The sequence below is a fragment of the Carcharhinus amblyrhynchos genome, chromosome 2 (genome assembly GCF_965287045.1).
Source record: "Carcharhinus amblyrhynchos chromosome 2, sCarAmb.v2.hapA, whole genome shotgun sequence".
Taxonomy (NCBI): Eukaryota; Metazoa; Chordata; class Chondrichthyes; order Carcharhiniformes; family Carcharhinidae; genus Carcharhinus; species Carcharhinus amblyrhynchos.
In genome coordinates, this window is record NC_137325.1 from 18166791 (window position 1) to 18192362 (window position 25572).

The 25572-nt window shown below is 45.1% G+C and overlaps 1 protein-coding gene across 2 annotated transcripts in view; it reads right to left on the reverse strand.

Annotated features, from left to right (window-relative positions):
- The window catches only part of plekhg4b (pleckstrin homology domain containing, family G (with RhoGef domain) member 4B), a 179468-nt gene that overhangs the window by 62049 nt on the left and 91847 nt on the right, over nt 1–25572 (reverse strand). For both annotated transcript variants that reach the window (XM_080202976.1, XM_080202968.1), the window contains exons 3-5: nt 24201–25539; nt 15300–15515; nt 8904–9027 (exon numbers count right to left, since the gene is read on the reverse strand). In XM_080202976.1, coding sequence (XP_080059102.1) covers nt 8904–9027; nt 15300–15515; nt 24201–25539 — 1679 coding nt within the window. The remainder of the gene's footprint in view (nt 1–8903; nt 9028–15299; nt 15516–24200; nt 25540–25572) is intronic.

The window sequence follows — 25572 nt, forward strand, 5'->3', positions numbered from 1 at the left end:
GCATTTAGACACAGGCTTGGCGTCGCAGGGGCCTCTTCCCGCCACTGCAGCGCTGTGCCTGGATGGGCTGGAGAGATTTCGGCCAATCTGATTAGCTGACCGCTCTCCAAGTGTGGATGGAAGTCCTGCTTTCTGCCAATTAAGGATCATTTGAGTGCAAAATAGCAGCGGGCCTGTCAGAGTGAGTAGGGATGTGTTCCCCGCCAACTCTCTGGATGTCAGAGGTCAGGCCTTCAAAAAGTTCAGGCCAGGAAGAATGGTCTCTTGGGCAAGATATTAAAGTTTATTTAGTAGTGTCACAAGTAGGCTTATATTAACATGCAACGAAGTTACCGTGAAAATCCCCCAGTCGCCACACTCCGGCGCTTGTTCAGGTACACTGAAGGAGAATTTAATTATGTCCCACACCTCTCCAAATGTTTCACGTTCAAGGGTTTATCCAATGTTTGGATTCAGTCCATTTTCACCACATTAATAAATATCTGAGTTATCAGACCGTGGATTAAAAATAGGTTTACCTATTTCGATGCGAAAGTGACTTTTAAGGGGTGTTTTGGCAAATACATAAATAGGATGGGAAGAGAGGGATATGATCCATGGAAGGGCTTTATGGTCAGGCAGCATAGTCGGTGCAAGCTTGGAAGGCCAAAGGGCCTGTTCCTGCCCTGCAATTTTCTTTGATCTTTGTTCTTTGAAACAGTTGCTGCACAAAATCTGCTGGGGGTCCGGTAGAAAACAGTTTGTTTTTTTTATTCAGAATGGCCAGCATTTATTGCCCATCCCTAATTGCCCAAAGATAGTTGAGAGTCAAACACATTACTGTGACTCTGGAGCCACAAGTGGGCCAGACCAAGTAAGAACGGCAGATTTCCTAACCTAAAGGACGTCAGTGAACCAGATGGACAATCAACAATGGTTTCATGATCATCAGTAGATTCTTAATTCCAGGTATTTGTTATTGAATTCAAATTTAACCAACTGCTGTGGCAGGATTCGAATCCAGGTCCCCAGAATATTAACTGAGTTCCTGGATTAATAGTCTAGCGATAATGCCACTAGGCCATTGCCTCCCTTAATTTGCAGTGCTTATTGTGAAAGGAAGCAGGAACGGAAGGAGGGTTTTCTTCTTCCAACTACTTAAGCTGAAGTACCAATGCCTCTATCAAACTGTAATAGCATTACAGCTCCATAAATTGACAAGGACAATGAGACATCGAGCTGCCTCTAAAATGCTGACACTTTACATCTCTGAGTGAGGCTCCATGCATACTTCAGTATAGGGAAAAATGACAAATAAAACTAGCGCCCAAGGCAAAACCTTCAAAGACGGAAGAACCTTGTTGTTTACTCTCTGCGACTGCCAAAGGTCAGAATTATCATGACAACATATGGAAACCGAGTAAAAGGTTACAGAAGAACTTCCTGCACATTTCCAAACAACCTTTGCTTTAATACACAGGAGTTTTTTTTTTGTCCTATGATTCATGATTTACTGTTGTCAAATAGACCATAAAATTGACTGATATCACCATGTGATCATCTTATAATATATTAACACTCACCAGTCCAACAATATAACCCATTAATCTTTCAAAAGCCACCTAATCAAATTCCGTTTGCATTACATTTTGGGATCATGCTTTGCAATTTTATCCCTATATCATGAGGCTTTAGTTTCCGCTAACTGAAGGTGTCAAATTTTAATTTTTCTTTCATGGGATCACTGGATTAATCACAAGATCCTTACAGTGCAGAAGGAAGCCAGTCAGCCCATCGAGTCTGCAAGGATCACAACCGCACCCAGGCCCTATTCCCGTAACTCCACATCTTTACCCTGCTAATCCCCTGACACGAGGGTGAATTTAGCATGACCAATCAACCTAACCCGCACATCTTTGAACTGTGGGTGAAAACCAGAGCGCCCAGAGGAACCCACGCAGACATGGGAAGTATGTGCAAACTCCACACAGACAGTGAACCGAAGCCAGGACTGAACCTGGATCCCTGGCGCTGTGAGGCAGCAGTGCTAACCACTGTGTCACTGGGCCACCATGGTGATATATAATCTTTACCTTTGTTCTGGGAATGTGGGTAATCTTGCCAAAACTGCAATTATTAGTTATCCCTCATTGCCCCTGGGACATTAAGTTCTGATTTTGATCTGGAACATGATGAGAGCAGGGATCAAAATGCCAAACACCCACTCTTAACTGGTCAGTAAGAGCCCTGGTTCTACATCTGCATGCCCTCAGTCAGTTGCCATCAGGAACAGAATGTCAAGAGACAGAACAATGCCCTTGGCACTCATGGCAGCTGAGGGGGAGGGCTACCAGGATGGTTTTATGATTGACGGTGAGGAGATTTGGGGTGGTGGTTCGGACTGCTAATCTATGAAATGTCTGCTGGATTTCCTCCATTCTTTGCAGACCAGCCGACAACAATCCCACCCAGACCCTATCCCCGTAATCCCACATATTTACCCCGCGATCCCTCTCATTTATGGATCCCGGGACACCAAGGGGCAACTTAGCATGGCCAATGCACCTAACCTATACATCTTTGGAGAAAACCAGAGCACCCGGAGGAAACCCATGCAGACACGGGGAGAAAGTGCAAACTTCATACAGACGGTGACCCGAGGTCAGATCTGAACCCAGTTCCCCGCGCCTGTGAGGCAGCAGTGCTAACCACTGTGCTGCCATGCCACCCGTATCCATTCTTGGGCCTCTTCCAGCTTAGTGCTTGGTGTTTACTGGGCAACAAGTCACAATGGTCCCTCTACTCAGATCCATAATTAAAATTGCAGTTCGGACTTGACAACTTCAATGCATCCCGACCAACACACTTAAAGAATATCCTTGCTTTCTGTTCAGGGTAACAGCTTAAAATAGGAATAATCAGAAATGGTGCAGCACATCAGTGTGCAATTTTAATTGTCCATCCACATGTTTTCGATCATTAAGAAGCAAGCACATTTCACATTTTATGATTCATCATAAAGTTCATTTGCTTCAACGGGAATTTTGCAAACATGCTCTTGGAGTCAAGGAATAATAGTGTGGATTATCTGGATAAAATACTATGGGTTAGTTCAGTTCCTGACTATCATAGAATCCCTAAATTCTGTTTAGGTGCAGAAGGAGGCCATTTGGCCCACCCATCACTAGAATCGTAGAGGGCGGGGGCAGGTCATGCAAAGATCTGTTAGCTTGGGAGGGATTTTCCGGTTTTGGGGCAAGCGCAACCAGAAAATCCTCCCCAAAGGGTCAAATCAGCATGGTCAACCGACCTAACCTGCACATCTTTGGACTGTAGGAGGAAACCCACGCAGACACGAGGAGAATGTGCAAACTCCATACAGTCACCCAAGGCTGGAGTTGAACCCTGGTGCCACTGATGCACTCCTCTTATGTTTAAAGGCCCAATAACGTATGACTTTCCTCTCGTGAAGGTCAACGTACTAGGGCCTGTATCCCACCCACCCACCCCCACCCCAATTTTGTTTATAAGGAGCCATACTGCATGTGTTAACCTCAGAAAGTCCCAAAGTGCTTCACACTCAATAAAGTACTTTGTGAAGTGTCGTCACTGTCGTAATGGAAGTGTCCCAATAGCTAATTTATGCACAATGAGCTTCCAAAAAGAGCAATGTGATAAATGCCCGGTCAGACTGTTGTTTCGGTGACGTTGCTCGGGCAATCAGCAGGACTCAGGGAGAATAGTGGCCTAGGATCTTTATTGTCCACCTGGGAGGGCCTTAGTTGGTTGACTCCTCAAAAAGATGCCAACCCTGACAGCGTAGCACACCTTCAGTTTAGTATTGAAGTATCTGCTGGATTATGTGTGCAACAACTCATACTGATCAAACAGGAAAAAAAGGAATTGAAAAAAAATGTGTTGTACTGCATAAACTTGCCCTCATGGTGAGCGCTAAAACATCTGACTAACTGCACCCATCCCGGACTGATGTTGCCAAGTTTTATAAGAAAATCTCATTTTATGTGAGAGAGTGTTTGCTAAGGCTGTAAAGAAAATACACACACACAAACACCTTCTTGTTTGAGAGCCCTTATTGAGGGAACTGAATCAATGATGACCATCTCTGTTTAGTTAATGGAAGTATGTTTGTTCTTTCTCCCTGTTTGCTGTTCTCAGGTTGCACACTGCTTTTTGTGAATACAGCAATGCCTCGTCCTCATGAACTCCAACCTGCTGAGGCTATTTCCCGAGCAAGTAAAATCTCTAAACGGATGAAAGATTAGATGCAAAGAATACACGCAAAGAAGATCTGCAAATACATTTTGTTTCGGATTTACAATGCTCATATCCACTTGATGCCCTTCTCAGGAAGATGCGCATTGTTGACAAGGCCAGCATTTATTGCACATCCCTAATTGCCCTTAAGAAGGCAAAATGGGTGTTGTTACAGTCTGCTGTAGATTGACAGTTTCAGAATTTTGACTCAGTGGCAACGAATGATCAGGCATATATGTTCAAGTCCAAATGGTCTGCAACTTGGTGTTTCCATATGTCTATTATCCTATCCTTCTAAATGATGGCGGTAGCTGTGCTCTGAAGTACAAATAAGCTTTCTGAGTTCATTAGTTTGTTCCTACTTTCAATTCTTTTTTCTAATTCACTCGTGGAACATGGGCGCTGCTGGGTGGCCAGCATTTATTGCCTATACCTAGATGCCCTTGGACGGCAGTTGACAGTCAACCGCACTGCTGTGGATCTGGAGTTACATGTAGGCCAGACCAGGTAAGAACGGCAGATTTCTTTCCCTAAAGGACATTAGTGAACCAGATGGGTTTTTTTTTTCCCAACAATCGACAATCGTTTCACGGTCATCAGTAGATTCTTTTTTCTGGATTCAAATTCCACCAACTGCTGTGGTGGGATTCGAACTGGGCTCTCCAAAACATTCGCTGAGTTTCTGGATGAATAGTCTGGTGATGATACCAGTAGGCCATCACCTCCCCTGAAAAGTCATAGTTAGGTTTGTTGAATACAGACTGGCAATTGTGCAAACCGCCTGGCAAAAAGACTCAAAGGTCCATTTAAAATATTTTGGCCCAGATTTTCGCTCGCAGGTCGAACGTGCAAAAACGAGTGATTTCTTGGGTCCGCGAAACCTTTAAGAATAGCCACTGGTGAATTGGGTTTTCCTTCTGTGGAGGTGGTGGGCTGAATTGGAAGTCAGGTCTGCAGCCCTTGGAATGGGTGCGGAGACTGCTGGGTGTGGAGGTGTGGTGGGTGGAAGGCCCGTCTCTGTGCTCTAGCGCTGTGCTTTGAGTAAAACAAAAATCAGCCCTCACTCTTTACTGCCCCTCGCTTTCTCCCACATATTCCTAATGCCCCATCCATACCAAAATATGCTACCTCCTGTACCCCACACATCCACCCCCAATTCAATCACCCCCATGGCCCCACCTGTATAGTATGCCAATGTATACCTCTCCACCCACACCCATGAGCCTTTATACCACTGTGGAAACCCATTTCCATCTAATCACCCCCATCATTCCTCATACCATTTGTGCCCCCATAACTCTATGACCCTTTATAGTCCCCGTGCCAAATTTAGTGTCAACTTATACCAATCCATGTCCCCCCCCCCATTACCCTCACCCTTTCTTTGCCAACTCATAGGTATCCTTGATGGCTTAGACACCAGGTGCCCCAGGATCATATCCACAGGGGTACCTTACCCTTCCGTATGAATGAGGTGGCAGACATATTTAAAATGTCAGTATTCATGGGGAAGGTGCCAGGTGATTGGAGGGCGGCTCATGTTGTTCCGTTGTTTAAAAAAAGGTTCCAAAAGAAATCCGGGAAAATATAGGCCAGTAAGTTTGACGTCGGTGGTGGGCAAGTTATTGGAAGGTGTTATAAGGGACAAAATCTACAAATATTTGGATTGACAGGGACTTATTAGGGAGAGTCTTATTAGCTTTGTAGATCTCCAAATAAATCCACCTCATTCAGATCAGCTCTTACCTAAACTACTCTGCACAATTCATGTCTCCTGGCTACCAACATCCCGCTTTACTGGAGACAGCTGGTGGTTTAAATGGCCAGCTGCCTCCATAAGCCACGCATGTGTGAACCTGGCAGAAGTCCACACCCACCCCCACAACATGCCATGTTCAGGGACATAACTTAGAATTTTCAGCTGTTTCTGGGATGTCTGTCTTTCCATTGTGGTGAAAATCTGGGCCTTTCTTCACTCTTTGCAATCGTCAAGGATGGTCTAATCAAAGATTTACTGTCCAATACATTATGTTTTTTTTCTTATTTGATCTTCACATTTAGATTTTGTTTCATTTGCTAGCTCTGTTTCCTGAAACTGTAAAATAAACTCCAAGTCACAAACGTTTATGACATGACCATTTAGGAATAAGCCAATGAGATGCTTTGAATAAAAGCAAAATACTGCGGATGCTGGAATCTGAAACAAAAATAAAAAATGCTGGAAAATCCCAGCAGGCCTGACAGCTTCTGTGGGGAGAGAATAGAGCCAACGTTTCAAGTCTAGATGACCCCTCATCAAAGCTTTGAATGATTGAGCCAACTTCTGCTCTGGTTATCTAAACATGCCATTATTATTGTATCGGTTATTGTTAGGGACCTACTCCGGAGTAGGTTTTGAACTTGATCACCTCATGTTTCGATAACAAATTAAACAACCTCTGGAGCGCAGAGATTCTCATGGATTCAGCTTCATCATTGTGATTGAATTCCTGCACATTCCACAGCATACATTCACACATACAATGGGGCAAATGGAAACAAGGCAACAAATGAAATATGCTCATTGTAATCCTTAGCCAAGTTAGTTTGGCTGCTGAGAATCCTTACCCAACTAACTCACTGCACCATCTCCTCACAAGACAACCTAGTCCTTAAACTTGTAGCATTCCTATACCAGTACAAATCAACTATTGCCACATAGTCTGTGTATTAATAATTCCATGGTAATGCATGGATGGTGATTCAGGCTAAGCTGATTATGGAATTTTCCTGGCACAGTGGTTAGCACTACCGCCTCACAGCGTCAGGGACCTGGGTTCGATTCCTGACTTGTTTGTGCGGAGTCTGCAAGTTCTTCCCATGTGTGTGTGGGTTTCCTCAGGATGCTCCTGTTTCCTCCCACAGTCCAATGTGAACAGGTTAGGTGGTTTTGCCCACGCTAAATTCTCCCTCAGTGTACCTGCACAGGCACCAGAGTGTGGCAACTAGGGGATTTTCACAGTAATTTCATTGTTATATTAATGTAAGCCTACTTGTGACTAACAATAAATAAATTTAAAGTTTAAACATAGTGCCCAAAATTTAAAGCCAGCACAATATTCTGGAGAGGAAGAAATTTATGTCCCTGTTATAGGGGGAGTACAGCGCAGGTTTACCAGGCTCATTTCTAGGATAGCAGATCCGTCATTTGAGGAGAGACTAAGTCAGTTAGGATTATATTCACTGGAGCTTAGAAAAGTGAGAGGGAATCTCATAGAAACTTATAAAATTCTAACAGGGTTAGACAGGTAGATTCAGAAAGAATGCTCCCAGTGGTGGGGGAATCCAGAACTAGGGGGTCATAGTTTGAAAATAAGAGGTAAACCTTGTAGGTGAGGAGAAATTTCTTCACACAGAGAGTGGTGAATGTGTGAAATTCATTACCACAGAAAGTAGTTGAGGTCAAAACATTGTCTAATTTCAAGAAGAACTTAGATATAGCTCTTGGGGCTAAATGGATCAAGGGATATGGAGGGGAGGGAGAGGAGGGGAGGGAGAGAACATAAGAACATAAGAACATAAGAAATAGGAGCAGGAGTAGGCCATCCAGCCCTTCGAGCCTGCCCCGCCATTCAATAAGATCATGGCTGATCTGTCGTGGCTCAGTTCCACATAAGGGGAGGGATCAGGGTATAGAATTTGATGATCAGCCATGATCATAATGAATGTCTGAGCAGGACCAAAGGGCTGAATGGCCTACTCCTGCTTCTAGTTTCTATGTTTTTTTTTTATCTTGCACCACTTGTATAGATAATATGTGGATGAATCAGATAGACCATGAAGTCCAAGGTCAATATCCAACTGGGGCTGAATTAGCTGAGTTCATTCTGTACACTGATGAGGGAAAGGTCGCAGTGTTGGTGTGACTAACAGAGGGCACAATCGCGTGAACATTAGCCAATGATGCCTGTGCTTGAGTGTGAACTTTTGGTAATGGGAGGAACAGGTGATGACCTCCTTAGTTGAACAGCCCATTAACACATAGGGTGGGATTTTATGACCTTGCTCAGGCAAGGTCGTAAAATCCCACCCGAGAAGATTTCCGTTCTGTGAGACCTGCCCGCCTCAATTCCAGGCTGGACAAGGCAGTAAAATTCTGGCTTTACTGTCTAAGTTTACAATCTGATGAATGGCCATTTGTGTAGAATAATGTCAGGCCATACAGCCCAATACTATCAATGCCTGCACGAGCAAAGCAACAGAAAATGCATAAAATAAGAATTCTTTGAAGTGGGTGGGACAATAGGTTAGCTATGCCAAGGGCTCTATTATATATATCTGGATACAGTCTCTATAGTTCCACACCTCACCACCTCTGGAACCACCTCTCATTTTGAGAATAAAAATCTCACAAGATTAAAAAAGGGACTCATTGATATAACATATTAAACGGAGCTTTACTCTGTATCTAATAGTATTTGATGTGAAGGTGATCTGGGGTTCCTGAAAAGCAAAGGTTAATATTCAGTGAAAATTAATACCAAACTTCTTAAGGAAATATCAACCGTTAGGAAGAAGTGGAGGTAGAAGCAGAATTGGCCACCAACATGGCAAACTCTCACCAAAGGATTAAATCAGATGGGCACTTAAAGCACCTATAGTTTCCATACCTTGGGATGGTGCAATAATACAGCAGTAGATGGGTCAGCTCAGTGCTGGGGTAACTTTGGTTCACCAATATCACGTTGTGTGCGCAGATCTGGATCACCGCTCGACCAGTTTTGTCTCTGTTGCCTGTGGGGTAAATCACAAGTAACTGAAATTGCAACTTCATTCCTCCCCATCTGCCTTTGACAAAACATATTGCACTTCTGACCAAAATATGCATTCATCTTGATAGAAAATGTTCCAGAGTGCTCCACAGAGAAAATAAATAGGTGAAGGTAAGGAAATGAATGATTAACTATGGAAGGAGGCAGCAGGAAAGGTGACTAATGCTTACTTGAAATTATGGGAGTTGAGAAGGTATTTATTGGTGCACAGAACAAAGGAGACAGGGAGGTTTAGGAGGCATTTGCGGACAGTATGGTCCAGGCAACTGAAGGTTCTGTCATACAAAATAAGGAGGTAAATGAAGAGAGATCTTCAAAGTGCCAGAGTTAAAAGATTGAAAGATTTAAGAGAAGATTGGATGAGATGAGGCTGTGGATGGATTTGATAGGATATCATTCTAATATGTTTCTGAATTGAGCTTTTTTTTTAAAGAGGAGTGACAAAGATAGGTTACATGGAGTATAATGTGGCCAGATGTGAATTTGTCCATTTTGGCAGAAAGAATAAAAAAGAAGCATATTATCTGAATGCTGAGAGATTGCAGAGTTCTAAGGTTCAGAGGGATCTGGATGTCCTACTTCATGAATCACAAAAGGCCAGCATGCACATACAATAAATGATTAAGAAAGCGAATGGAATGGGCAGCACAATGGTACAGTGGTTAGCACTGCCACCTCACAGCGCCAGGGACCTGGATTCAATTCCTGGCTTGGGTCACTGTTTGTGGAGAGTCTGCACATTCTTCCCATGTCTGTGTGGGTTTCCTCCAGATGCCCCGGTTTCCTCCCACAGTCTGAAAGACGTGCTGGTTAGGTGCATTGGCCATGCTAAATTCTCGCTCAGTGTACCCGAACGGGTACCGGTGTGTGGCAGCGAGGAGTTTTTCACCATACCTTCATTGGAGGATTAATGTAAGCTTACTTGTGACACTAATAAATAAACTAACTTTAAGAATGATATTTTTTATTGAGAAAGGAATTGGGTATAAAAAGAGGTTAGAACATAGAACATAGAACATAGAACACTACAGCACAAACAGGCCCTTCGGCCCACAAGTTGCGCCGACCACATCACCTACCAACCTACAGACCTATCTATAACCCTCAATCTCATTAAACCCCATATACTCATCCAGAAGTCTTTTAAAAGACCCCAGCGAGTTCGCCTCCACCACCACTGACGGCAGCCGATTCCATTCACTCACCACCCTCTGAGTGAAAAACTTACCCCTAACATCACTTCTGAACCTCCCTCCCCGCACCTTAAATCTGTGTCCTCTCGTAGCAACCATTTCAAACCGGGGAAATAGCCTCTGAGAGTCCACCCTATCTATTCCTCTCAACATTTTGTAAACTTCTATCAGGTCGCCTCTCAACCTTCGTCTCTCCAGGGAAAAGAGTCCCAGCTCCCTCAACCTAACTTCATAAGGCATGCCTCCCAGTCCAGGCAACATCCTTGTAAATCTCCTCTGCACCCTTTCAATAGCTCCTACATCTTTCCTATAGTGAGGCGACCAGAACTGCGCACAATACTCCAAATGAGGCCTGACAAGGGTCTTATAAAGTTCCAGCATTACCTCCCGACTCCTAAACTCAATCCCTCGATTAATGAAGGCCAGTACACCATACGCCTTCTTGACCACCTCCTCCACCTGCGAGGCCGATTTAAGAGTCCTGTGGACCCGGACCCCAAGATCCTTCTGCTCCTCAACACTACTCAGACTTCTGCCCTTAATAGTGTACTCGTTCATCCCGTTGGTTCTGCCAAAATGGACGACAACACATTTATCCGCGTTGAAGTCCATCTGCCACTTCTCCGCCCAGTCCTGCATCCTATCTATGTCCTGCTGCAACTTTTGCCATCCTTCCAGATCATCCACAACACCACCGACCTTCGTGTCATCAGCGAACTTACTTACCCATCCCTCCACTTCCTCATCCAGGTCATTTATGAAAATGACAAACAACAAGGGTCCCAGAACAGATCCTTGAGGCACTCCGCTGGTGACTGACCTCCATTCAGAAAAAGCCCCATCCACAACCACTCTCTGCCTTCTGCAGGCAAGCCAGTTCTGGATCCACAAGGCCAAAGGCCCTTGGATCCCATGCCCTCTCACCTTCTCAAGAAGTCTTGCATGGGGGACCTTATCAAACGCCTTGCTGAAGTCCATGTACACTACGTCCACGGCACTTCCTTCGTCAATGTGTTCAGTCACATTATCGAAGAACTCAACTAGGCTTGTAAGGCACGACTGTAGCATAACCTCCCCTAGGTTATGCTACAGTCGTTCAGGGCAGTGATGAGACCACATCTGGAGTATCATGTACATTATTGATCTTATTTAAGGGAAGATGTAAATAGGTTAGAAACAGTTCAAAGAACATTTACTAGACCAACATCAAGAATTTGCTGTTGCCTTATGAGGAAAGGTTGGAGAGAATAGGTTTGTGTCCACAAGAGCTTAGCAGTGATGTGATTGAAAACTTTAAGATCCTGAGGGTTCTTCACAGGATGGATGGGGAAAGGCTGCTTCCCCTTGTTGGACAATCTAGAACTACGGGTCATGATTTAAAAATAAAGGGTGGCCCACTTAAAACAGAGATGAGAAGAAATCTTTTTCCTCAGAGGGTCATGAGTCTTTGGAACTCTCTTCCTCAGAAAGCAGCGGAAGCAGACTCTTTGAAGATTTATATGACAGAGCGAGATAGATTCTTGATAAGCAAAGGGGGTGAAAGGTCATGAGGGTAGGTGGGAATGGGGAGGTGAAGTCACAGCCAGATCAGCCATGATCTGGTTGAATGGCAGAGCAAGCTCAAGGGGCCGAGTGGCCTAATTCCTAATTCATACAGAACTATGAAGATAGATAAAAGGGAGCCAGTAAATGTAATATAATTAGGGCGAGATTTGCAGCCATTCATGCTGGCAAGATCTTCTGGTCCCACTGATGGCGCCCTCACACAGTGGCACAGGGAAATCCGGTTGACAATGGCAGGATTAGAGATCATTCATAGATTTTGAAAAGGCATTCAATAAGTTGCTATACAACAAGTTCATAGGCAAGATAAGACCTCATGGATTTGGGGTAATATATTAACATGAATGGAGAATTGGTTAGCAAACTGGAAGGGGAGGGTATGGATAAGGGGACATTTTGAAGTCGAAAGGCTGTGACGGCTTGAGTGCCACAAGGATCAGTGCCAGATCATTAACATTCTAGGTTAATGACATGGACAAAGAAACCAAGAGTAACATTTCAATGTTTGCTGATGATACAAAGCTAGCTAGAAATGCGAGTACTGAGGAGGACACAAAGAGACAACAAAGCGACATAGATAGGATAAATGAATGGGCAACATGTCGGCAGGTAGAGTGAAAAATGTGTGGTTGTTCACTTTGTTATTGAGAATAGTGAAGTAGAATATTATCTAAAAGACATGAATCTTTTACATGATAATGTTCAGAGAGATTTGGGTGCACTTGTATCAGAAATCATAGAAGTTTGTATGCAGTTAAAGTAAGCAATTAGAAAGGCAAATGGAACATTGGCCTTTATGGCAAGTAGATGGAGTGCATGAAGAATTTTGTAACAATTGTAAAGGGTTTTGGTGAGACAACGTCAGGAGCAGTGTATGCTGTTTTGGTCTCCATATTGAAGGAAGGATATTGGCAGCAATACAGTGAAGGTTTGCTTGGTTGATTCCTAGATGAGAGGGTTGTCCAATCATGAGAGACTGAGAAAATTGAGCTTCTTTTCTCTGGGGTTTTGAATCATGAGAGGAGACGAATGTGGGTTGCCTTTGGGTGCTCCAGTTTCCTCCCACAGTCCAAGGATGTGCGGGTTGGGTGGACTGGCCATGCTAAATTGCCCCCTAGTGTCACAAGATGTGGATTAGCCATGGTAAATGTGTGGGGTTACTGGGATAGGGCAGGGGTAAGGGCCTGGGTAAGATACTCAGTCAGAGAGTCGGTGCAGAATTGATGGGCTGAATGGTCTCCTTCTGCACTGCAGGAATTCTATTATTCTATTTCACTGAAACATGCAAGATTACAAAGAGGAATGACAGGCTAGACCCTAGGAGATTGTTTACCCCCTAGCTGGGGAATCTAGAAGGGGCAAAGTTTCGGGGAGAGTCAACTTTAATGAGGAGAAATATCTTTTAAAGTTTGAAGTTTATTTATTAATATCATAAGTAGGCTTACATTAACACTGCAATGAAGTTACTGTGAAAATCCCCTAGTTGCTACACTCCATGCGAAGAGAACATGCAGACTCTGCACAGATAGTGACCCAAGCCGGGAATCGAATCTAGGTCCCTAACGCTGTGAGGCAGCAGCGCTAACCACTGTGCCGCCCTTCACTCCAAGTATTTTGAATCTTTGGAATTCTTTACCCCTGGGCTCCACCATTGAATACATTTAAGATTGCTAAAGACAGATTTTTGGTTTTCTTAGGGAATCAAGGGGAATGGGAGACATGGAAGGAAAGCGGAATCCAGGCAGAGGATCAGGTATGTTCATAATGAATGGTGGAGGATGTTAAAGAGGCAGTGTGACCTACTCCCGCTCCTATTTCTTATGCTCTTACATACCACACATCATAGCTTCCTGCAGTACCTGACCAGAATAGCCACTCTTTATAACTGAGCCAAGAACAGGCGATTCAAGTGAGTATCACAATCCTTATTTATCCAGGGTCCGGACACCCATTAGTTGGTGGGGATAAAGATATTGTAATCCAACAGGTCGAAAAGGTGGTGGAAGGTTCAATAATGGCTTTTGAAAAGCAAATACTTGTGAAGCTAAAAACTTGCAAGCACAAGGTTAAAGAGAAGTTGGATCACTCTTTCAAAGAGCCAGTAACAGACATGGTTTCAGTGGGGTCTCCATCCACCCAGGAGGCTCACTAACAGGCCTTTTGCACAAGAAGCCTGCTTCACAGGATGAACCATATGTGGAAAGGTAGGTGTATTGAGGGAGTGAGAGAGGCTGTGAGGAGGGCATCCCGATCACAAAGGTGGGCGGACAGATAGTTTGGGCAAGGGGAGTTAACTAGGCAGCTTTTGGGGTCTGGAGGAAACACTTATGCCTCTCCTGGTGCACAAGCAGTGCTGTAAAGGCATTTGCCCCATGGATTCAGCTTCCCAATGCCTGGAAAATTCACTCCTTTACTCAAAAGACAGCTGGAATAAAAGCTGTGTCTTCATTATAAGTGAGCAATCCACCTCCTTCAAGTGGGCCTGGCATCCAACCCTCATCCCAAGGATCATCTGGACTCAAAACGTCAGCTCTTTTTCTCTCCTTACAGATGCTGCCAGACCTGCTGAGATTTTCCAGCATCTTCTCTTTTCATATCAGATTCCAGCATCCGGAGCAATTTGCTTTTAAACATTAAAACCAATGATCTACAGATTTGGGGTTGGTTCAGTTCTTGTTCCACATTTTTTTTTTACATGGCTGTCACCCTCTTTTTGGGGTTCAGATTCAACTCCAAGTTCCTAAGTGTCCAAGTAGTCATTTAGAGTGGGAACTAATGGCAATTTTTCCTCTTCCTATCTTAGGCCATGGACTAAGCTTTAAGGGCAGCATGGTGTGGCACAGTGCTTAGCTCTGCTGCCTCACAGTGTCAGAGACCCTGGTTCAATTCCGGCCTTGGGTGGCTGTGTGGAGTTTACTCGTTCTCCCCACGTCTGCGTGGGTTTCCTCGGGGTGCTCCGGTTTCCTCCCACAATCCAAAATGTGCTGATTAGGTGCATTGACCATGCTAAATTGCCCCTTAGTGTCCCATGAAGCGTAGGTTAGAGGGATGAGCGGGGCAAATATATGCGGATAGGGCCTGGATGGGATTGTTGTCGGTGCAGAGTCGATGGGCCAAATGGCCTTCTTCTGCGCTGCAGGGATTCTGTGAAATTCCTGATTGATACAACATAATGCTTCAGTTGGGCCTAATCAGGGGAGTCTGTGACGTAGTTCTAAGTTATGCAGTATCTCTTTGCCTGAATGACCATCATTATACATTTCAAGGTTTTCTACAGATGCATTGGCCAAGAACTTAATTAACTGACAATTGAGCTAAAACCACAGGAGTGTTTGCTTTAAATTCACCTGGCCCTTTCTTTCCATCCCCCTCTCCCACCCCCACTTCCCCCGCCACACACCAACCCCCCCTCCCGCCCCCTCCATTTAATCTTTTCCTTTTGCCTGAAGTCAATTTTCTGCTGGGTGCACACACCAACCTGGCAACTGAGCGACTCCTGATTGTAGCAAGTCCACGTTGACCTCTGCGGCCGTCGCAGGGAGGCTGCTGCAGGCTTGGGTCGCGCCCTGGGCCTGCAGCGAGGCTCGAGGGCAAGGTGCTGAAGGAGGAACGTCTGCGGCTTCCCACGTATGGCTCAACACTGCTTGGCAGCTGCTCTTCCTCTGCATCTCAGCTGCACAACTCTGGGAGGAACCTGCGGAAAGCAAATCAATCCCATTAAGCAATGTCACACGACTCAAAAGAAGCTCCACCATAAAACGATGCACAGCTCTAGCAAAATAAAGCGCAAGTAATTTGCAGAAAGCCTTCTTTTTTTCCGCGTATTTTGTGTTGAAGCTGAAAACCTAAAACACGAACGCTGATAAGCCACTGGGCACAGAGCCCAAGATGTGAAGGTTTTCATTTCTCTACATGGGATCTCTGCTTTCTCTGCCCACGCCTGTGACCCTTGGCAACACAACATATCTGCAAAGCATTTTCGAAGGCGATGAGAGATTACAAAAAAAAAACATGTAGCTGTTTGGTCAGATTCGTGTGAAATATAAACGCTGTTCCAAATAGGCATCACAAACACGCACAGTAAAATGAGGCAGCCGTTTGGCCTTTGCACTTTAACCGTTGGTGGTTTGTTTCTGAAACGCGAAGGCCAGAAGTAATTAGGATTAGTAATGTTTACAAAGCCATTTCTTCAATCATTCTGGAAGCATCTATTCTGGTCTTGAGCTCATCCGAAGTTCCACTGGCCACACTAAGTCCTGTTGCATTTCACTCGTGTGCTGGCTAATCTACATTAGCGGTGTCTCAATTCTAAAATTCTCATCCATGTTTTCAAGTCTTTCTAGGCCTCGCCACTCGTTACCTACATAACCTCCCCCAGCCCCATAAACCTGTGAGAGATCTGTGCGACTCTGGCCTCCTGTGCATCCCCAACTTTCATCGCTCCAATGTTGGTGATCATACCTTCAGTGGCTTTGGCCCTCGCTTCCTGAATTTTTTCACTAAATTTCTCTACCTCTCTTTCCTTTAAGGTGCTCCTTGCACTTTGACCAAGCTTTTGATCAACCGTCCTAATTTGTCGCTCAGTGTCAAACTTTATCTAATCATCGTCCTGTCCATTCAGATATGTTTCTACGTTAAAGGTGCTATATAGATGCGGGTTGTTGCTGTTGCTACCACACTTGTGGACCGTATTAAAGTTGAAAGTTTATTTGTTCGTGTCACAAGTAGGCTTACATTAACACCACAATGAAATTACTGTGAAAATCCCCTAGTTGCCACACTCTGGCGCCTGTTTGGGAGCACTGAGGGAGAATTTAGCACAACCAATCCACCTAACCGGCACATCTTTTGAACTGTGGGAGGAAACTGGAGCACCCGAAGGAAACCCATGCAGACGCAGGGAGAACGTGCAGACTCTACACAGACAGTGACCCAAGGTGTGAAGCAGCAGTGCCACTGTGCCAAATTTTTTTATCCACTCATGGGACATGGGCATCGTTGGGTGGCCTATCCCTAGCTACCCTCGGAGGGCAGTTGAGAGTCAACCACATTGCTGTGGCTCTGAAGTCACATGTAGGCCAGACCAAGTCAGGACAGCAGATTTCCTTCCCTAAAGGACATTAGAGAACCGGGCGGGTTTTTCTGACAATCAACAATGGCTTCATGGCCATCAGTAGATTCCAAATATTTTTTATTGAATTCAAATCTCACCATCCTATTGGGGGGGGGATTGGAAGCCAGGTCCCCAGAACATTAGCTGAGTTTCTGGATTAAGAGTCTAGCGATAATATCATTAGGCCATGCCTCCCCAAAGGTATCAAGGTGTACCACATCTCCAACATGCGGGGCAGAATAGTGCAGAGAAGGATAGCAATTGTGTGCTCTCAGGCTTATTAAACTGAGACATTCATGTGAAGCCTTGCTTACACTGACGCTTGGAAGTGAGATTGAAATCTAACCTACATTGAGCAATTCCAGTGTGCTGCCAAGTTTATGCTGGCTTAAAGTGGATCCACTTCCCAGGTAGATATCACGCCACAGCTAACTTCCATGTTCTCCGAGGTAAACATTAAACAGATGCAATGTTCTCCGTCACTCAAATTGACCATGTGAATGAAGAGGCAGTGCTTTATATTGTTGAGGTCCATTTAGATGAAAACCCCCTAAAAATGTTTTTCTTGACGATTTATTGAATATTGTTATGTGCAGGGCAGTGACATAACATAAAAAGTAGAACTGTTTTCCTGCCACTGGTTGTATGTTAAAAACAGAACTTCATTCCTTGGAACGTAGGAGAATGAGGGGTGACTTTACTGAGGTGTATAAAATTATGAGGGGCTTAATTAGGGTGAATGCACATAGGGAGGGATTGTATGGCCTCACTCATCCCAAAACCATAAAATCCTGCCCAGGGTCAATGGACCTTGCCACGGTCCATCTCTCGCCTGCTCCAATTCGTAATGGTGGGCAGGATGGTAAAATTCTGGCTTTTTCCAGGGAAGGGGAATTGAAAACTAGAGGCCATAGGTTTAAAGTGCAAGGGGAAAGATTTAAAAGAGACTTGAAGGGCAACCTCTTCACACAGAGGGTAATGCGTATGTAGAATGAGCTGCCAGAGGAAGTGGTTGAGGCAGGGACAATAGCAACATTTAAAAAGCATTTGGATAAATACATGGATGGAGAAGGATTAGAGGGATATGGGCCAAATGCACGCAATTGGGACTAGCTGGGAGGACACCATGGACGATGAATGGTCTGTTTCCATGCTGTATTGCTCTATGACTTTATATTAACCACCACTAAGAATTCATCTTACGGTTTGTATTTACCACAAACGTTCCAGTTAGGATTCCATGCTTGCCACGCACTGACCAGTAAATTTGTTTAGAAATTATGAGTAAACTTCATTTACTCAGAATATCCTGGGTTTAATTGTCACGTTGTACTCAGATAGTTGCAGTGGTTAGGGATTATCATTGTTTTGCAGTCCCAATGGGCTCAGGATGGATCCTAAATATTATGCAGTAGCTTCTGTTGGGAAATGCATCTAAGGGGACATTGACTTGGACAAGTTCAAATCCAAATAACATAAAGGGAAAGAAACTTGGATTAACGTGGAAACTTTTGAAATGTGTTCATTGTAGCTGTGTAGAAAACGTAACTACACCACACCAATAAGGTAACAAGGTGGCAGCAACAGAAAGAGGGCTTCATGCAGGTGAGGAGATCCAGGTACAGTGGTCAGGAGGGCTGGAGTGGCTTGGCTTGGCTATCAACTGAAACTCAGGGGTCCAAATGCATTCCTCATCTCTCTATAATAATCTTCTTCCTGGATCAGTTCTTCAATTAGCACCAGACGTGCAAATGGGCAGCCTAGGAGATGAATGTCTCTGCGTTGGAGCTACTACTGTTCAGTAGGGGGCTTCCGAGCTAGACTATCTCTGAACAGGAGCGAGCTGGGCCGGGGAAAGTGGGAGGTCTCTTTGGGCTGGGGCTTTTTGGTAGCAGAGAGATAGTGGGATATTAAGGACAATAAAGTGTAATATATTGAATTGAGTTGAACTGAAGGTAAATGGCCAAACAATTTGCTTACTGTTAAAGTTAATTGAGCCAAATATAGGTCAGGAATATCCTGGCATATTTTATGACCACCCCCCACTGTTAATTATACATTAATTATGTTTAATTGTAATCAGGCGATGGACAGTAACTAGTAATCACTTGTGTTCCTAGCGGGAGGTCAGGTAGAATGCCTGTTCTTGTCAGTTTGGATCTTGTATGTCTCTTCTATGGGGACTATAAGTGGGATTCAATTTGAATTGGTTGTGGAACAAGCAAGGAGATGGATGACGGACATTCCCCATCCACTCTGTGCTCTGGCTTTGTAACTCTGCAAAAATTAACACCTAGGAACAGACTGAAACTGTGGTGGTGGGTTCAGGAGGAAAAACTTGGAATGCAAGGACAAAATCTTCCAGCTCTTCACGCCAGTGGGACCATCTACTCCCACTGACGACACATCTCCAGCATGGATTTCTTGGCAGCCTGGAATGGAATCAATGAGAAATCCCATTGATAGAGGCAGGACTAGAAGATCCCACTGCCAGCCAATGCTGTGCCACCTCCCGCCCCCTAAAAACACACCACAGGGAGGCCAGAGAATCTGACCCATATCTCAGTAAATAAAAACTTCTACAAGTATGTACAGATTGGCTCCAATTATCTTTTATCACTTAGTCATCTGGAGTATAGCATATATGAGGAGACAGATGGGATGAGATGTCAAACCCAGTCCTAAGGATGGCACAGTGCAGCACTGCCTTCTTATTCTGTGGGACTGCCGCAGTCAGGATCTCTGGTGGTGATGGTGATTAGGACATAGCCATACTCATGGCATCATACCTTAGAGACAATGGCAGGATATTACTGGACTACTCTGTAGGGTAGATCTGCCAAATTTTGGCATGGGCCTCCAAATGTTAGGAAGGGTGACTTTGTAGGGTCTACAGTGCTGGGATGTGCCATTGTTATTTCTGTAGCTAGGTTGCTACTGGGTTGTCCATCCAGTTTTATTAATTTAAAGAGACTAGACACAACTGAGTCACATTTAAGAGTCACATGTGCTCTAGGCTAGTTGAGGACAGCAGATGCAGATTTCTTTCCCTACAGGGCATTGATGGGTAGTTACAATTACCAAAAAAGCTTTTAATACCAGATTTATATGAATTTAATTTAAATTTCCACCTGCCCTCCTTTGACCATAGGATGACTAATAAAGAACCCTGAGCCTACACATCTAGGTCATGAGAGTTTACCTGGCAGTCTCTCAACATTGTGGATACATCCCTCTGCTAGTACAATACCAGCGGCAGTGGGAGAAGACACGTGAGTGTCCATTTAAGGGTTTCAAGTGACAAAAGGAGAAGCAAGCCACCCAACACCTATCCTACCACTGGTAAAAGGCCAGTGGAGGCAGGCTGGCAACAGGTGCTGAGACTCACCTTGTCACTAATTTTGTTCCCCTTTCAACAGTTTGCTCTCTGGTTGCACGGACATTGTGGATTGCGTGTGTAATTCCTACATTGGATAGGCAACATTAGAGTACTGTGCATAGTAATGACCTCCAAAAAGGATGTAGAGGCATTAGAGAAAGTGCAGGACAAAGGTGAAAGGTAAAAGATGATCGAGCGACTGTAACTATCAGGTAAGGACCAACAGGCCCAGACTCTTTTTTTCTGGGAAAGAGAAGACAGAGGGGTCACCTGATAAGAGGCTTTTAAATTATAAAAGGGTTAATTCGGGTAACGTAGAGAGGATGTTACCAGATGTAATGAGAGTACAAAACTAAGGGCCAATCAAAGATGGCCACTAATAAGTTGATTCAGGAGAAACTTACTCATAGGCAGGTGAGAGTGTGGAACTCACTGTCACAAGGAGTGGCTAAGATAACAAGACTCAGTTAAGAAGAAACAGGTAAACACATGACAGAGAAAGGAATAGAAGACACACAGATAGGGCTCTACGAAGTTATAGTGGAAAATGGCTCATTAGAGCATAACGGTGGCACAATGGTTAGCACTGCTGCCTCAGCGCAGGGACCTGGGTTCAATTCCTAGCTTGGGTCACTATGTGTGTGTGCAGAGTCTGCACCTTCTCCCCGTGTCTGCATGGGTTTCCACCAGGTGCTCCTGTTTCCTCCCTCGTGCTGGTTAGGTGCATTGGCCGTGCTAAATTCTCCGTCAGTGGTCCCGAAAAGATGCTGGAGTGTGGCAACTAAAGGATTTTCACAGTAACTTCATTGCAGTGCTAATGTAAGCTTACTTGTGACACTAATAAATAAACTTGACTTAAATACCAGCATAACTGGGCTGAATGTTCTGTAAACGTTGTAGAATTCCATGTAAGTACGCCACATAGCTTCAGAAAATGTCAATTTTCCTTGCAAAGAATAATAAACAGAAGACAACATTCTTGCATGTTACTTTGACCTTTTTTTCATAATTACATCAAAAGCATTGAGCAGAGTCAGTTGGACAGTGTCAAAGGTTAATGTGAACCAACCATTGTTTCCCTACAACTAGACATTTCTCTCAGATTTTAAAGATAAGAGGTCGACACCCTTTTACACTCATCGACCATTTAACTACACATCTGCAGATCTTTCCAGCAATTTAAGGCTTACTTTCACATCAGAATGACAACAGCTTAAAGTGATTCTGACAGCTGAAACCTCCAATGCTAAGCTTATTCAAGACAGCCATCGGATTATATGTGCCAGCGCAATTGGGCCGTCTGTGAAATGGCACATTGTTCTGCATTTTTATCTGACAATTCTGTTCCCTTTTCCTTTCTTGAAATTGTTGGCTCCTTGTTAAGATATAGTTGCACAATTTTAGTCACTCTCCAGTACCAAGCCTCTAAAGCCATTATTTATAGGCAGCAGGGTGGCACAGCGGTTAGCACTGCTGCCTCACTGTGCCAGGGGCTCGGGTTCAATTCCCAGTTTGGGTCACTGTCTGTGTGGAGTTTGCAAGTTCTCCCCATGTCTGCATGGGTTTCCTTCGGGTGCTGAGGTTCTCTCCCACAGTCCGAAAGGCGTGCTGGTTAGGTGCATTGACCATGCTAAAGTCTCCTTCTGCGTTCCCAAACGGACGGCGGAGTGTGGTGACTGGGGGATTTTCACAGTAACTTCATTGCAGTGTTAATGTAAGATACTTGTGACACCAACAAATAAACTTTAAACTTTGTTAGCCTAGAGAGTAAATCAATTGGTCATGGGGTTTGTCAAAGGGTAAAGCCTTTCCTTGTCCACTCTGTACACATAGAAAGTTTAGTTGGCTAGATGGTTTACAGATGCTGCACAATGATGCCAACAGCATGGGTTCAATCCCAATATTGGCTGTGGTAGTTTGTGCTTGATGTGGAACTGTGCCCCTCAAGATATGTAGCTACTTCCATTCTATAACAGAGAGGGATGCCACTGGCTCCTCATGGTTTGACTCTTCTCATGGATAATGGTTTCTCGGGGACTATAGCTAATGATCTCCCTCACAAGTATGCAGCCGAGGTTGCTGGTCTGTAATCAGAACCAAGAATCTGGCTGAAATTCCTCCTCTCTAACCTAGGCTGAGCCTTCACCCAATGGTAACATTCCCACCTCTGAGTCAAAAGGTTCGAGGTCGGAGTCTCGGGAAGGAGAGGCAAGATTTCTCGTCCATGAATATTGGGTTGCCATTGGGGAACTTGTGTCTAATATAAGCAAGAGTGGCCACCCTCACCTCCAGTTAGCCCCAAGTTCCCATTTCCCTCTCCCCTGCTTAGCCCAACAATGACCATGATCGAAAGGGCTTTCTGTTACAGATTGGATGCAATGGACCGGAAGAGATGTGTTACCTCATGTTACGTTAGTAGCTTTTGCTACTTGCCCTTGGGAGGGGATTGTCACATTCCCACTCCTTTCCAACAAAGATCACTGCATCAGCACCATGGGTGGGAAGCCCAGTTTACCTCCCATCCCCAGGGACAGGGGACTGAGTTTTCCCTGTGGAGACTGTGGCGGCAGTGGGGGAGTAGGGAGAAAGATGGGATAATAGCGCTGAGCTGCATTGGGATAGCTCCCTGAATCATTCCTACTTCTGCTGCTGGATAAATGTAAGGCTATCCACTTTGGTAGCAATAATAGAAAGACAGATTTATCAGGGTAGGCAGGGAAGACAGTCAGAAGTTGGCTCCAATGAGGCAGCAGACAACTGTGCCAATTAGTGACACAATTAAGGATCACCTCCAGATGGCAGCGGGATCTCCCTGCTGTTAGATTTACACCCCACCATGTGTGGAGGGAACCGACATTTTAAGGGCAGTCCTCAGGTGGTGAGTTAGGGACAGCCTCCATAACAGCACTACCGAGATGAAAAGGATGAAACCACAACCAAGAATAGGGCCTGGGGGGATTGTGGCCGGTGCAGACTCGATGGGCCGAATGGACTCTTTCTGTACTGTAGTGATTCTATGACAACCAACTCCTGTCCTGGCTGCTGTGGTCTTTGCAATGTAATATGACCACTTGCACTGTCCTACCTGCCTCAGCACCACCCACCTCTCCCAGTGGACCTGCCTCCACACTGGGTGGGCCCCCCCCGATGAGGCACCCCCCCCACCCCCCGCCTGATCCAGTCACCATCTTTAACTGGACCCAGCTCCTTGAGGCAGCTTCTTTTAATTTGAAACCTTCAAGATAATTGCATCTGTCATTCCACCCACAGCCACTCCCGGGGTTCCTGATCCGGAATTGAGGTCGACATCGGCATCCCAACACAATCAGGAAAATCAAGAGCATTGCAACCGGTTTCATCTCTGCCTCGCCTCACAACTCCCCGCTTGTGACTCTGACTCTGTGAGTCAGTTAATTCGACACAAACCTGCAATCTAAACAAGGCCACAGTGGATTCTGGGGTCAGTCATAGCATAGAATCCTACAGTGTAGAAGGAGGCCATTCAGCCCATCGAGTCTGCACCACCCACAAATGCAACCCAGGCCCTATCCCCATAGGTCAATGAACAATGGGATGGGATATAAAAGAAAAACATATACAATTTATGGCCAAAATTTGATTTCAGATTTTCCTTAAAGAGCAACCATTGCTCCAGTTGATCTCCTGCTACATGGAAATTCCATGATCACCATGTGCTGTAGCCCCTTGATGACATTTTAAGATTTGACAGTGATTTAAATGGACAAGTTCAAACTGCGGGGCCGGATTTTCCAGTCCCACCCGCGGGCTGGGAATCTTCCTGCCAATGGACTTTTGGCAACCTCTCCGGAGTCCCTGTTTACACCGGTGACAGATTGCACAGGAAGATGCCGGCCGCAGGGTTTTACCTGGAGTAGCGGAGCTGCTTCCAGCATTGACCAAACACCCATCCGTCTCCAACTTCCCAGGTTCTGCTGAGTGTCCGTTTAATACTTTCTTTTGATTTCGCGAGGAATCGCCAGAGGAGGATCTTGTCCTAAGTGCTTTGTCCTGTAAGTTCTTGGAGGCCAAATCCAAAGACTTGGACCTCCTGCGACAGGTTCTGCTGTCAGTCACAGAAGGACTCTCTTGCAACGTCACAGGCTCAGTTGGGTCTTGGCAGTGCTGGTTGCTCCTGACCTCTTCATTCCCTCCTTTAGCTTTGGACCGGTCAGCGTGCAGGTTGTGCTTACGGTTCTGCTTTTCACCAACCCTGTTCGTGTATGGCCTTAACTTTCCGTTACCGATCGCTACAGTTTTATGCTCCGTGCTTTCCTCAACGATAGACTCCTCAGAACTGAAGCCCAGTTGCATTGGGTTCTGCAAAGCCTCCATGTACGATTTTCTGAAAAGGCGCCTTGTTTCAAGGTACATGGAGTCTCGATGCTGCAACCTCCGTTGGCACGGACTGCTCAAGTCTGTGGCAAAGGTTAAAACTTTGGTATTAATCCTGCTCTCGGTCACAGGAACCACCAGAATTTCATCATTAACTGTTGGCCTCTCCACAGAAAGTGGTCGAACTAAATTCGGTAAAGGAGACACTTCGGTGTCATTAGAATTATGTGGCAACAATAAACAGTCTCCTTCACCGGATACTTTGGAAGGCTCCTGTTTGACGTCGCTTTCGAAAGGTTGAGTGCTCCCCGATAAATGGGTTCCGCTGTTCATTTTATTGTCCAAAATTGCTGATTTCTCAGACAAAAGCGTCACGTCACCAGGCGCGCAATGGTCCGGCGAGTTGCCACTTTCTGTGATTTGAGGCATCTTCGCCGTGGTGACGCTGGTGTCTATCAACTGGTCATGGTGAACCGCGCTGTAGCAGGGATGGCTCAGCGTGGTTTTTGGCTTGTTAACAAACGCAGGGTTGATGACGTTCTTCCAATGTACTCTCAGGACAGAGGTGCCACTTGTCAGAAGGCAGCTGTGCAGCGAATAGTTCCTCTCACGGTTCACATTTTCTAGAAACTCCATGGTGAAGACGTTTGGGTAGATGCACTCGGGGACAAGAACTTCTTCCAAGGACTGCCCGTTTCCAGAGAGACATTTTAGCACCAATTTGGCGGACTGGTTCCCCTGCGGTACAATCTGTATGTAAAAATCCCCAGCCTTAAGAGGAACTCTGTGCAGAGAGGCTAACTGCACCACCACTTTCTCGTGGACACAGAGAGGCCAGCCTTCATGACGGAAGATGAGTCCTGCGTACTTGGCCTGCAAGTAAAAGAAAGATAATGTTAACATGCA